The 14198-nt window shown below is 41.5% G+C and overlaps 2 protein-coding genes and 1 long non-coding RNA gene across 4 annotated transcripts; all 3 read right to left on the reverse strand.

Annotated features, from left to right (window-relative positions):
• Window positions 1-646: 646 nt before the first annotated feature.
• Window positions 647-2564, reverse strand: LOC135482256 (uncharacterized). The gene has a single exon (XM_064762148.1). The coding sequence runs from the start codon at window positions 2562-2564 to the stop codon at window positions 657-659; it is 1908 nt and encodes a 635-aa protein (XP_064618218.1). The 3' UTR covers window positions 647-656.
• Window positions 2565-4781: 2217 nt separating this feature from the next.
• Window positions 4782-6741, reverse strand: LOC135482265 (uncharacterized). Its single transcript, XM_064762160.1, has one exon. The coding sequence runs from the start codon at window positions 6739-6741 to the stop codon at window positions 4834-4836; it is 1908 nt and encodes a 635-aa protein (XP_064618230.1). The 3' UTR covers window positions 4782-4833.
• A 3579-nt stretch (window positions 6742-10320) lies between these two features.
• Window positions 10321-13989, reverse strand: LOC135461961 (uncharacterized). 2 transcript variants are annotated; one of them, XR_010443415.1, is made up of 5 exons: window positions 13529-13989; window positions 12712-12904; window positions 12419-12485; window positions 11993-12041; window positions 10321-10412 (listed from the first exon to the last, which is right to left on the reverse strand). It is a non-coding gene; the product is annotated as an uncharacterized LOC135461961 (long non-coding RNA). The 2 variants fall into 2 exon arrangements; XR_010443414.1 differs by lacking the exon at window positions 10321-10412 and having other exon boundaries at window positions 11783-12041.
• Between the last annotated feature and the right edge of the window lie 209 nt (window positions 13990-14198).

A 14198-nucleotide genomic window follows, 5' to 3' on the forward strand; every position in this document is an offset into this window, starting at 1 on the left:
AGTCTTAAACATTAAAAGTTTCCTTGCAGGCTTAAATTGTTAAGGCGCTGGAATGCTGCGACCAATGAGGTCATTTGTCTATATCCCAGTTGGGTTTTACCTGTCTGTGGTTTACTCCGGGACTCTGGTTTCTTCCACCCATAAACCTGAAGGCCCTAATAAATATTAAGTAGAGATTTTTTTAAATATAAAATGTTAAACATCAATCAAATCAAATAAATATTTAAAATCTCCAGAAGTGAGCCGCGATGTTTTACAGGCAATGCTCTGGGCCCGGTTTCACTAAGCACTCTTTAACTTTACGTTCACTGAATTACCACGGCAACCGGTACTGTAGGCATAAGGTCGTCATGATAGTTACGAGCTTGTAGTCAAAAGCCACTTTAACTATATTTTTGCAGCTTACTACATTGGTGATACAGTGCCAGTGGCCTTAATTTCGTATAGAAAAAAGCATCCGCCTTAAAGAAAAAAACATTGCAATATACAAGAACTAAAAAGTGGCAAATGATTCAAATTCATCCTGGAATAAACACCAATCAATATAATTGCGCTGCATACGCTGTCAACTCTTGACAATAATTCACTGCACACTTTTGACGGAGTCTTAAACATTAAACTAAATGCATGTTGTATATTGCCTACTTTTCAAGCTCTCAGGGGAGCATATCCAACCGTATGTCTGGGCTGAGGGTGTTATGGCGCGAAACACACTTCCGGTGAAACAAAACTGATGGCGAGAAGAAAGGCTTCCAGTTGCCCAAAATATGGCGCGTCACTGAGGCGCTTCCTGCTGAGCTAACTTTCTCCACATCGTTGTTGGTATCGTCAACCCACATGGACCGCAGCATCATGAACGGATATGCATTTGTGTCTCGAGCGTACGTAGCTTCTTCTATTTGCAAAATTGTTTTGGAAATCTTGTTAATTAATTTAAGCCTGACGTTGCCGCCATCCTTGTACGTCAACGTCATCTGTAATTTCTGTGGATTTAGATCAACGTGTTGAATAGCCGCGTATGGTCTAAAACTAGATGCATCCGTCTGACCAACAATTACGGAAGAACCGAAAGGAATCCAGTCCAAGTGGTTCGGAGGTAACGGAAGTAGTCGCACATTTCCATCCTGATACATGACAAATATCTGTTCAAATGACGCAGAATACGGAATACGAACGTATACACGAAAGAAGTCCACCCTGGACCACGTTTCTTCTGTGTCAGTCCGCCGGAGTTTCATCGTATTGGGAGACAGCCACCAAAAGTCTACCTCCAAACCTTCAACGATCACATCCTTGCTGGAATATATTGTGAATACCTTCTCTCCACGTTCACGCCTCATGTTTAGTCGGATAAAGTCAAATTTAATCGCACCTTCTTTGCCATTTGGGAATTGTTTGTAATGTGGATTCTTCAAAACCAAGCGGATGGAGTTTTCGGACGACTCCAACCATGTAAAATCTGGAATATCCCAAGTGTGGAGAGTGTTTTCAGAGGAAAAACTCTTGTAATCAGTGGTAGAGTATTCAGCTGTTCTTCCTCGAAACCTAAGCCCTACCTGAAAATCCTCTCCTGGCAAAATGTCGGTAAGGTTTATCGTGAGAACAGAGCCGACTTCTGATCCCTGGGAGCCCCGGGAGGGGCCATCCACTCGAAAAGTTAAGTCCAGAGTGATTTTCTCAACTGAACCAAAGTTTATCACTCCCGGGAAATCTCCACTGGCGCCAGATACCTCGAAGGTACGACTCCCATCCGGGGAGCTGTAGTTTCGAAACTCATCCGAGAGGCCGTCGTCATTTCCTATTTGCCAGAGTTCTGAAGAAAAAATGTCACAACTGCTAAAATCGGCTTCACGTTTGTTCAGATTGGTCAAGGGCTGGTATGTGGGCAGTGAAGCAGTCAGTCGGTATCGCCTGGCAGTGTCATGGTAAACTGGGATCTTAACATTGTCCTCTTCAGCGCACGACGTCGAACGACTTCTCTGTTCAACCTTAGCAGGAAGAACGTCATCCCGTCCCGGAGAAAGGTTCGTCTGCGAGTCGTCGAGACAGGGAAGCAGGCATTTCACATCCCATTCTGTCAAACCCGAGTCCGACACGAATAGATCTACTTTGTCAATTTCTATTCCATACTCATCCGCGGATTCTACTTTCAGCACCAGAGAATGTTCCCCGCTTGGCACCGAAAAGGGCTTTCCAATGCTTCCGCTGGACACCATCACTCCCCAGTAGTCCCCAAAGTGCGAATGTTGTTTGCTGGAGAAACTTCCAACATCTGTATGGTCAAGCCGTATTACCACCTTGTCGGACCGTCCGTCGTTGGAATACACCCCATTTGAAATGGACACATAACTTGTACGACGTAAACAAAACGTCAGCGTGACTTCCTCCCCTGGGGTCAAGTGAACAGTTTGCCCTCCTGATGCATCAGCCCTGTTGCGTAAAAAGGTGGAGTTGGGCATGAACCTTTCAGCTTCTAGAGGAAAGACAACTGCCGAAGCGACATGTGGTCCAATGGCAAAGACAAGGAAAAACACTGAACTGAAGCTTTGTCTCAGAGTTGCCATGACAACTTATATATATGGGCTATGTGTATAGTAAAACTGTAACTCAACTCAGATTTGAAAGGCCTTTTTTCTCCCTCTTCCTGTAAGTTTGTCAGAATCGTGGCAACACTTTTGTCATATGACAGTCCCGTGGAAGTAGTCTCAAGAGAGGACATGAGCGAGCGTTGTGAGCAGAGAGGAGCTTAACTCCAGCCGCGCGCTGTCCTTATAGTGTGAACAGGACTTAAATAGATTATGCCATTGGGTAGATATACGCTAGAGAATGCCATGAGTCACAACATTCCTTTTGCTGCAAGGAGACTCACCATGGAAATAAAAAAAAAACACGTTCTTTGAAGGCTTCGTCAAAGTCGGCCAAGGTTTATTTCTTGTACATGCCTATTATATGAGCCTGTAAGTCTATACGGTATATCTAGCTTGTAGGTAAAAATCAGTACCCAAATGCGGCGTATATATATGATACTCTGTTTTTGTTTTCATTTATTACAGTTATCAATTTACGTGAAATGCCCGGTAACTCTATAGCTGCTTTGTTTTAGGTTATAGTTAATCGCCTACATTTCCGGAAGCTATATAGTATAGAGTTTGATGAATATGGGCCAACTCCCAAGAGAAATAATTTGTTAGTTCTTCACGGTTGTCGGTTAAGATATAAAACATAGACAAGTATATGTTGTACACATGCAAAGGGTCAACTTGCCCCACGGTTAGGTGTTTTTGGTATCTATGGTTTGAATCCCATGCATAACCAAGTAATAATAACGGGCTCGTTAATAAGGAGAGTTTTACACTTAAGCAGACTGGGGTTGTCAAGTTTGACTGAAGTCAAAATGTAAAATGCTATTCTAATGCATAATCGTCACAATATTCTTTTTTTTTTTGTTCGTGGGTTTCCCGCTGGCTCTGCTCGGCCGCCGTCGTATGTTGAGCTAAATATTCTTCAGTATGGCGTATAACACCAGTCATTAAAGAACTACTACAGTGTGAAGACCTGAATGTCTTACAAGGAGGGTTAAACGATAATGATTGAGATAGTCTGAATTGCTTGCCCAATTTGTTAAAAAAATAGGAATGAATTCAAACCTCCGTCACCAGTTTCGAAGCATAGTACGGAATAAAAGTTTTCTGTTGTTTCCAATTTGCCTGGTCTGATGTCATGCAAGAACACCTGGCGTCACTCATCCCTGACGTATAGCAACAAATGACGACGCCTTTCAAACGCGCACGGCGTCATTCCACCATAACTGCCTTACTGGACGTCACATCTAGTTGACTCCTTGTCACATAAGGAACATTATCACGTCACATCAGGAAAGTTTTACCCAAACTGCGGAAGATATTGTTCTTGAGGACTCTTCACTTATACGAGTAAAATAGTGTTATCCTTCGTAAATCTTTTTGAATCCTGGTGTTAGGTCTGTTCCCTAGAGCATCCTTTATATCATTTTAATATTTCCGCGTAGCTTCTCCTAGACTACAGTAGCACTTTAACTTCCCACAAACAACCAATACATTTTTTATGCTGTAGGAGTTTGAGTACGGGTGACTGATGTGGTGTTCCGGTTGTTCTAACATTTCGCATCCCATTGCCTCCGTGTGGCCATTTGCCATCACACTAGCTGTCGTCGCTGATCTGGGTTTTCTCTCTGCTGTACGTCCTGATTATATCACAGAACTGCAGAACACAGGTTAATCTAATGAGTAATCAAGCACATCAGAAACACTGGCCGTGGGCGGCTTTTCAACTGTTTTCGATCCTCTTCCGAAATCACTACCCTATTTTGTTGTCCACCTTGCCACCTTTTCAAAACTTATCATATCAAAGATCTAACTATGAAAGTAAATGTGAAGGCCTTAAATGAAAACTTGTTTTTTGACCCTTCGACTAACATTATTAGTTCAGCTTCATGAACATTTCCGATAAATGTGTTATATTCTCAAAGTTTAGAGAAAGTGCTTGCATAGTTAAAAGGCACTTTAACTATATTTTTGCCGCTTACTACATAGGTCATGCAGTATTGTTTTTTTTTTTAAAGACCAGTGACCTTAATTTCGTATAGAAAAAAGCATCCGCCTTAAAGAAAAAAACATAGCAATATACAAGAACTAAAAAGTGGCAAATGATTTAAATTCATCCTGGAATAAACACCATTCAATATAATTGCGCTGCATACGCTGTCAACTCTTGACAATAATTTACTGCACACTTTTGACGGAGTCTTAAACATTAAACTAAATGCATGTTGTATATTGCCTACTTTTCAAGCTCTCAGGGCAGCATATCCAACCGTATGTCTGGGCTGAGGGTGTTATGGCGCGAAACACACTTCCGGTGAAACAAAACTGATGGCGAGAAGAAAGGCTTCCAGTTGCCCAAAATATGGCGCGTCACTGAGGCGCTTCCTGCTGAGCTAACTTTCTCCACATCGTTGTTGGTATCGTCAACCCACATGGACCGCAGCATCATGAACGGATATGCATTTGTGTCTCGAGCGTACGTAGCTTCTTCTATTTGCAAAATTGTTTTGGAAATCTTGTTAATTAATTTAAGCCTGACGTTGCCGCCATCCTTGTACGTCAACGTCATCTGTAATTTCTGTGGATTTAGATCAACGTGTTGAATAGCCGCGTATGGTCTAAAACTAGAGGCATCCGTCTGACCAACAATTACGGAAGAACCGAAAGGAATCCAGTCCAAGTGGTTCGGAGGTAACGGAAGTAGTCGCACATTTCCGTCCTGATACATGACAAATATCTGTGCCATTGACGCAGAATACGGAATACGAACATATACACGAAAGAAGTCCACCCTGGACCACGTTTCTCCTGTGTCAGTCCGCCGGAGTTTCATCGTATTGGGAGACAGCCACCAAAAGTCTACCTCCAAACCTTCAACGATCACATCCTTGCTGGAATATATCGTGAATACCTTCTCTCCACGTTCACGCCTCATGTTTAGTCGGATAAAGTCAAATTTAATCGCACCTTCTTTGCCATTTGGGAATTGTTTGTAATGTGGATTCTTCAAAACCAAGCGGATGGAGTTTTCGGACGACTCCAACCATGTAAAATCTGGAATATCCCAAGTGTGGAGAGTGTTTTCAGAGGAAAAACTCTTGTAATCAGTGGTAGAGTATTCAACTGTTCTTCCTCGAAACCTAAGCCCTACCTGAAAATCCTCTCCTGGCAAAATGTCGGTAAGGTTTATCGTGAGAACAGAGCCGACTTCTGATCCCTGGGAGCCCCGGGAGGGGCCATCCACCCGGAAAGTTAAGTCCAGAGTGATTTTCTCAACTGAACCAAAGTTTATCACTCCCGGGAAATCTCCACTGGCGCCAGATACTTCGAATGTACGGCGCCCATCCGGGGAGCTGTAGTTTCGAAACTCATCCGATAGACCGTCGTCATTTCCTATTTGCCAGAGTTCTGAAGAAAAAATGTCGCAGCCGCTAAAATCGGCTTGACGTCTGTTCAGATTGGTCAAGGGCTGGTATGTGGGCAGTGAAGCAGTCAGTCGGTATCGCCTGGCAGTGTCATGGTAAACTGGGATCTTAACATTGTCCTCTTCAGCGCACGACGTCGAACGACTTCTCTGTTCAACCTTAGCAGGAAGAACGTCGTCCCGTCCCGGAGAAAGGCTCGTCAGTGAGTCGTCGAGACAGGGAAGCAGGCATTTCACATCCCATTCTGTCAAATCCGAGTCCGACACGAATAGATCTACTTTGTCAATTTCTATTCCATACTCATCCGCGGATTCTACTTTCAGCACCAGAGAATGTTCCCCGCTTGGCACCGAAAAGGGCTTTCCAATGCTTCCGCTGGACACCATCAATTCCCAGTAGTCCCCAAAGTGCGAATGTTGTTTGCTGGAGAAACTTCCAACATCTGTATGGTCAAGCCGTATTACCACCTTGTCGGACCGTCCGTCGTTGGAATACACCCCATTTGAAATGGACACATAACTTGTACGACGTAAACAAAACGTCAGCGTGACTTCCTCCCCTGAGGTCAAGTGAACAGTTTGCCCTCCTGATGCATCAGCCCTGTTGCGTAAAAAGGTGGAGTTGGACATGAACCTTTCAGCTTCTAGAGGAAAGACAACTGCCGAAGCGACATGTGGTCCAATGGCAAAGACAAGGAAAAACACTGAACTGAAGCTTTGTCTCAGAGTTGCCATGACAACTTATATATATGGGCTATATGTATGGTAAAACTGTAACTCCACTCAGATGAGAAAGGCCTTTTTTTTCTCCCTCTTCCTGTAAGCTTGTCAAAAACGTTGATGCTGTGGTTTGTACACTTTTGTCATACGACAGTCCCGTGGATGTAGTCTCAGGCAAGGACATGAGCGAGCGTTGTGAGCAGAGAGGAGCTTAACTCCAGCCGCGTGCTGTCTTTATAGTGTGAACAGGACTTAAATGGATTACGTGATTGGGTAGATATTTGGAACAGAATGTCATGAGTCACATTCCTGTTCCCGTCAGATGTGGTTCCCTGGGCAAACAATTAAGTAGCTATACACCTCATACAGGCATTTTCATCGTCAGTATCGAAGACAATGGTTTTACGTGTACTGTGAAACGTTTTACCCAGACGACTGCGCCAAATTCTGACACGTACGTGTTAGGCTAGTAGATTGTTGTTGGATGAAGTACAAAAAAAATTGTCCATTTCACCGTTATTCATTAACCGGTGTTAATGAGGATGTCCCACAATTGCCTTGTTGGACTTCACACTAAAGGTTTTGTTGTGTACTCTCGGATGATTGTCTCAGCTATACTTAGACTCGAGATCAAATGAACTGTTCCACTGTGTAAACTAAGATGACACAATGCTAACGTAGCATTTGTTTTAGTTGTGTAATTTCTGGATTTAATTGGATAGTCACGTAATGAGATAGGGTGTATTTAGGCTTGTTAGAACATTTTTTCGTCTTGTTTCGCTTGAAATAAAATACTGGAGGTAATAGGTATATATGTAACGTGAGATTTACAAAACGTTACCCGATTGTACAAATGAAGTGTCACTTGGCGTGTTCTGAGTATTTGTAAATGACATGGTGTAAACTTTTTATCTCAGATGACACCAGCGGGCTTGTGCGCTGGTCTTGTTGGTATTATGGCGCCAATCGAGAACGGGTTGCAACATCTACAGAACCAAAGTACAGATCGCTTGAATAATTTACACACATAGCGAGCGTCATGTACCGATCGTTTATTTATTTGATTTGGTGTTTTACGCCGTACTCAAGAATATTTCACTTATACGACGGCGGCCAGCATTATGGTGGGTGGAAACCGGCCAGATTCCGGGGGAAACCCACGACCATCCGCAGGTTGCTGGCAGACCTTCCCGCGTACGGCCGCAGAGGAAGCCAGCATGAGATGGACTTGAACTCACAGCGACCGCATTGTTGAGAGACTCCTGGGTCATTACGCTGCGCTACACCGATCGTCGTGCAGCTGTAACAATCACAATACCTTTACAGATAGAACATACAAGATTGAAGTGACACGTAATCCATATATTTTACATATCCCCCAACTTTAGAAGAGTCTCTCTGATCTTATAACTCAATAAAAAAAAAATAAAAAAGAAAAGAATTTAGCGGGGCCGTGAACGATTTGCCTGGAATGCGAAGGTAGCCTGGCGACCCAGACATAAGCAACGCAGACACAACCCTAGAGGTGGGCGTGCACCAGCCGACAATCCACTGTCCAAAAGAAACATACATTGCCAAGCATTACGCTAGTTTCACTGTCTCTGTCTGTGAAGGCGGGCGTGTATTTATTTAATTCGGAGAATTGTACGTTCTCTTGGGAGATTCCGATAGCCCTCGCTTTTGCTCATCAGTATAGTTTCAGCTCGGCCAGACTTGGGATACCCCTGTTGGTGATTCCCCGGCTGTTAAATGAGAGTAAAATAGTCCAGCGGTTACAGCAGGTTTCATGGTATGCCCTGGCCAACGTGACTTAAGTCCCCCTTCAGCCGATCACAGACGGGCCAGAGGGCTTTGCTACACAGCCGGCCAATGATATATTGGACTGCGTGTCTCTTGCCACGTCATGGTCGTCGTAGTTGTTGTTCTGGCATATTGTTTTTATACTTATTGCTATGCCCGTTGTAGGCCGTGTTGTACTACCTATGTGTGCTCCAACGGCTCTGTTATTGATGACACTGTTGTTGGGTATACGCCAGTGTCCGCAGATTCCCCTACACCTGCTAATATTTTTTTTTTTTGCAGCGCGTGACCCGCGTTTCATGCGTAACCCTTTTCCCAAAAGCGAGGGCTATCGGAATCTCCCAAGAGAACGTACAATTCTCCGAATTAAATAAATACACGCCCGCCTTCACAGACAGAGAGACGGTGAAACTAGCGTAATGCTTGGCAATAACTTCCCCAGAAGTCTGCAAGATGAATTCCCCAGTCATGAGTTCCGCGAGCTGTGAGGGCGTATCGTTAGTCTGAGACAATTTAACCATACATGCCGGACTGGACGAGTTACGTAGAACATTTGTGACACACGGGATATGATCGGGACTAACGTGACATTCCCGTAGCACACCCGTGAAGAATATCCAGAGCAGCGGCTGGGGACGACATACCATCCAGATCGAGTAACCAACCCTATGGATTGCACCGCGAATGCAACAGTTACAAAATGGCCAGGGAATGGTATGGGTGTAGGCCACAACCACAACTCATAGTCCACATAGGCGTCATTGTCAACCAGCGGCAGGGTGGCCACGTACGTTAGCAGCTGCGCGAGGGCTTGCAAATCGCGAACCTTGACCGCATCTGCCATAGCCTCCTAAATAACGTCTGATTTCACTGACAAGCTCGCTACTTTAATGGGGCTTAAAAATGGGCTGAGCTTGGTGGTGTTAAATTATATGTGTACATGTACAGACAACCAGCCATCGTCTGAATACAGCGCTATCACGTATTCGAATCCATCTCTCTCTGCACGAAGTCAGGAAGCTTTCCAGGTACATGCATTATATGCGTCAACCAGCAACCTTTGGTTACCTACTGACAAATTTTCCCAAGTGTGATGTACAGATCGGGCGGAAAAATTCGTCAGTACTTGGCAAAGGTAGCTTGTTTACGCGTATATACGTGAACTGGATAGTTCAACCTTAGATAGCAGTTTAAACAATTCAAAGCACGATTTTGTCCAACATGTCTCGTGAAAAACGCACACCTTGTGAACCGGCTGAAGACAAATGTTTCTGCTATAACTCATGTGTATAAGATCACCATGCAACCCAATTACACAGTCATGTCATTATAAGATAATGTGACCGCTTTGGTGGCCTAGAGGTTTGAGTGTCCGTCTCGACGTCGGGAGACCTGGGCCGGTTAACTAGCTTAGCTGGTTAGCAAATTTTGTCTAAGCTGCTTCACAAAGAAAAACGCAGTTTTGTCTCCGGTTTTCGGGCGTAGTCCAAAACGCTTAGCCCTCTATAGGCTACGGACGATTATTAACATGGCCGGTGGGTTGATGAACGCTCAGTTCAGGCGAATTATGAGACGCGAAGGGGCGTTTGTCGACCGGCAAAACCCCTTCGAGTCATGGAACGACGATGGTTTCGATTTCACTGTACCTAATTCTTAATATGATCAGAGAAGAAACTGAGCAGCCAACGGGAAAGAGCCACGTCCTGCCTACTTTACTGCACCTTTGCCTGGCTCTGGGTTTTATAGTCACTGGATCATGCCTGATAGTAATTGGCGGTACCCTCCCAAGGGTCAGCAGAGCAACGGTGTATGGATGTATCTGGCGGGTTTGCTGTGCCTTAATGAAATTCCTACTCGGATTTGTTCATATGCCGCAGCATGCTCGCCTGGAAAAGGTCAAAAAAGGCTTCTTCAATCTTACTTGTTCGTTCGCATGCTGTTATCTTTGTTGTTAACTGTACAACGAGACATTTAGAGCTGGTAGTTAAGAAGAAGCCAACACTGTTACCGCTGTACTAATCTCCCTTTTGGAAGTAGTCTCCCTTTTTGTAATTTTAGGAAATACTTCGTCTTGAGCAGTGGTGCGTCAACTGACAGATACCTTCACCGATAATAAACTGGTAACTAAAGGCACAAAGGAGGTCTGATTCTCCTGCTTGTCATTTTACCACTACATCAATGCAAAATTAAGTAAGAAATATTTGCATTAATTAAAACAATTGTTTATCACAGGTTAGAGACTAGTTATGATCACCGGTGATTGATTTATACAATTATAGACTTATTATTTTCGATATGCAAATAATTTGTCCACTGAAGGGTTTTCCCCGTTAATATTTTCTTGCTCGGTCAATTTCTCCTTGGGCTACCATATGGATCGTATTAGTAGTTCATTTACAAGGAAACTTTTTCCGCAATGGCCCAGGAGCTTTTCACCAATGCGGGCTCTGTGAGTTCAAGTTCAGCCCATGCTGGCTTCCTCTCCGGCCGTACGTGGGAATGTCAGCAGCAACCTGCGGATGATCGTGAGTATCCTCCCACCATAATGCTTGCCACCGTCATATAAGTGAAATATTCTTGAGTGCGGCGTAAAACGTCAATCAACTAAATAAATAAATAACAAGGAAAATATTTCAGTAAGGCATTATAGACCAAAGGGATTTGGAACCTCATCAAGCAGATGAAATGGGCTGTAATATGGGCCATACCTGCACACCAAAAAAGTTGAAAATATTAAACGCATTGGTTTAGAATGCGACTCTGGATAGTCTTTTTTCAATTTTAACAGTATGCAGAAAAGTAGTATCATAATAAAAAAAAAGTTAATGAATAAAAATGTTATTGAGTATTTTCAATCTTGATTAAAAATAATTTTCATTTCAGAAATATTTATAGTCTGGTTGCCACATCGATCCTAGGCATTGGGAAGTGGTTCTCAAGACGATTACTAAAGGAATACAAAATACAGTAATATACATTACTGGTTTTAAAATTGTTACCATGAGTCCAATTTTTCATTTCATTTAGAACTCTGACCAGTTGAGTATGGTTCATTTCAATGGCTGACAACCATGGAAAACAACTTTTGGCTTGAATGGAAAATTGTTCTGGAAATGAAATAAAACTGACCAAGCCATAGGCATGCACTTTAACTATCCTGTACGAGAGATTCAAGCTGAATATCTCAGCCATGAAGGCCTGGACGTTGACAATGAATTTCAGGACTGCCTTCCTTGCTATTTATGAAGTACTCCTCTACATCCGTGATTTTCACCAATGGCCCACCCTTTGTTCATTCTGGTTATTACTATATATTAAGTCAGCTTTTTTAAAACTTGAATCAACACAACCATGCATTAAAAAAATGTCTCATTTATATTTTGATATTTGGATCATGATTTTATGTATTTGAGTGTTTTTATTTTGAATGTTTTAGTTGCAGGTTATCAGAGACATGTACAAATACCTTCTGTGACACTGTACATGCCGTTTTGTACGTTGTAGGGTCTTGATGCCTGAAATACATGTATAAATGTTAAAGTTAACTAAATTTGTATTAAAATCTTATCCTACTGAGCTCAGATTGGAGCTTCATAAAACAAATGTTTGATTTTTTGACATCTTAATTAGCATCTAGGTGTTAACTATCAAAATGCAACAACAAAAGTGATATCTAACTTAATTAAACATACCTTTTATAAGTGATGGAAATCTTGACATTTCACCTTTATATAAATAATACATAATTAATATTAGAACTTAAAAGCTAATGTATATATAAAAAAAAACACGTATCAAGAAAATCTGTTTTATTGTTATCATTCACTGACATTTAACATGACAAACTGTGTTTCATTTAAGCTAAAACAAAAGATTTTTTCTTCAATCTCACCTTTTTGGTTCACGTTCTTCTATTTCTTCTTCACGTCTTCCACTTTCGAATGACATCTGTGTTGTGACTGAAAAGAAAAGCACTGACAAAAGGTGAAGTTATAGATATAAGATGACACAGTTAAAAAATGTAATAACTCTTAAAAGAAAAGTTTTTGGGAACAAAGTTTAGATCCTCTGAAAAGTGAATCTGCACCACTTGAATAATGAACAATGAGACACACATTGTATATACTACAAAGAAAATTATTTGAACGATTCCAAAGATTACTATTTTGTAGCATGCTGATCTACCTATTCAATGCATCAGTAATGTTTTGCCAAGCGTTTCCATTTGTTGGTGACACCAGGCCCGAAGTTTGCCTCCAAATTCTGGGAAACTTTTGAATATTCTACAAACAAAAGTAGCTCCTCTGATTTGGTGATGTTGGGCTTCGTTTTTCTGTCCATCACTGGTAGTGCAGGTAGGGGAATTTCACACATGGACCTGAAACACAAATTCCTTATCATTTAAAGTAACTACTTGAGTAATTCCTAAACAATTAATTTCCTTATAAATTCAAAATCAGCTGCCTTTTTTTTCTCTAGTCATTTTGACATTATAATATATAATACGGCTTTGAATTTCTAAGGTAACAAACCAAACTGTAACGTTATCTTGTTCCACAGAAGCAGTTCAAAATTCTGATTTCTATTTTTTTCTGTTTGTTTATGTTGCATTTTTAAATTGTAACACAAACTAATCGTAAGGAGGTAATACTTTACCTGAAAAAAGCAGTTATCTCAAAAAATTCCCACAAAAAAAAAAAAAAAATCTAGCGAAACCAAATTTCCAAGCTAAAAATTAATTCAACAATGCTGAATTAAGCTAAAAATTGGATTTATATACTATTCTGTAACATTACATGCTGTCTAACTGTAATAAATATTGTATAAAAAATGTTAGTAAAAATTATCATAAAATTTATAGCATTTAGCAAAACCAAATTTCCAAATTTGTGATTTCAAAAATCTAAAATTTTTGATTTCTATTCTATAACAGTTGATTCCATCTAAGTACAATAAAATTATTATAAAAACTGATAGTAATTAAAAAATGAGCAGACGATACCTTTCTTCAGTAACGTCATGGAAATTTACGTCACCGGGCATGAATTCCCAGTACATGTGCACTGACTCGACAATGCATGGCTGTGCCTGTCACTTCTACTGTTCTAGTTCTGGTAATGCATTTGATGTGCGTTCGAAGTGATGACAGGAAGGTTAGACATAATCAACGATTTCAAAGCACATAATGAGTTTAACCGACACAATAATGCATAAAAGATCAAAGATCACAAATCCTTCCGCCTCGACAATCTTTAGTAAATCCTTAAGTCTGAAAATTAAAACACGATTCATAAAGTGGAAGGCGCATAAATAGGTCAACTGCTTGTCAGATACAACAACACAAATAACTTCATAGTACGTGCAAACGACATAAAATACAATTCGTTCAAGGCCTAATAAATTCACAAAAATAAACGTTTCTGACATAATCTCAAAACATAAACTCTGCTGTGTCACCGCGTAACTTTTCAACACTGTTCTTTAACTCAGTACACTAAAGATTTCCATTTCCGGTTTGAGCGTAACCGCTACACTAAGCCGGCTATGGGTTTTTGTGAAATGGCTTAGTCACTTTTTCAGTTGGCCGCCTTAAGATAGCCGATGACCACAAAGTTACTCGGCTATGGGAAGTCTGTAGACGTTTTGTGAAACCAGTCCTCAGCACGAATCCC

Source organism: Liolophura sinensis, chromosome 1, assembly GCF_032854445.1.
Source record: "Liolophura sinensis isolate JHLJ2023 chromosome 1, CUHK_Ljap_v2, whole genome shotgun sequence".
Lineage (NCBI taxonomy): Eukaryota > Metazoa > Mollusca > Polyplacophora > Chitonida > Chitonidae > Liolophura > Liolophura sinensis.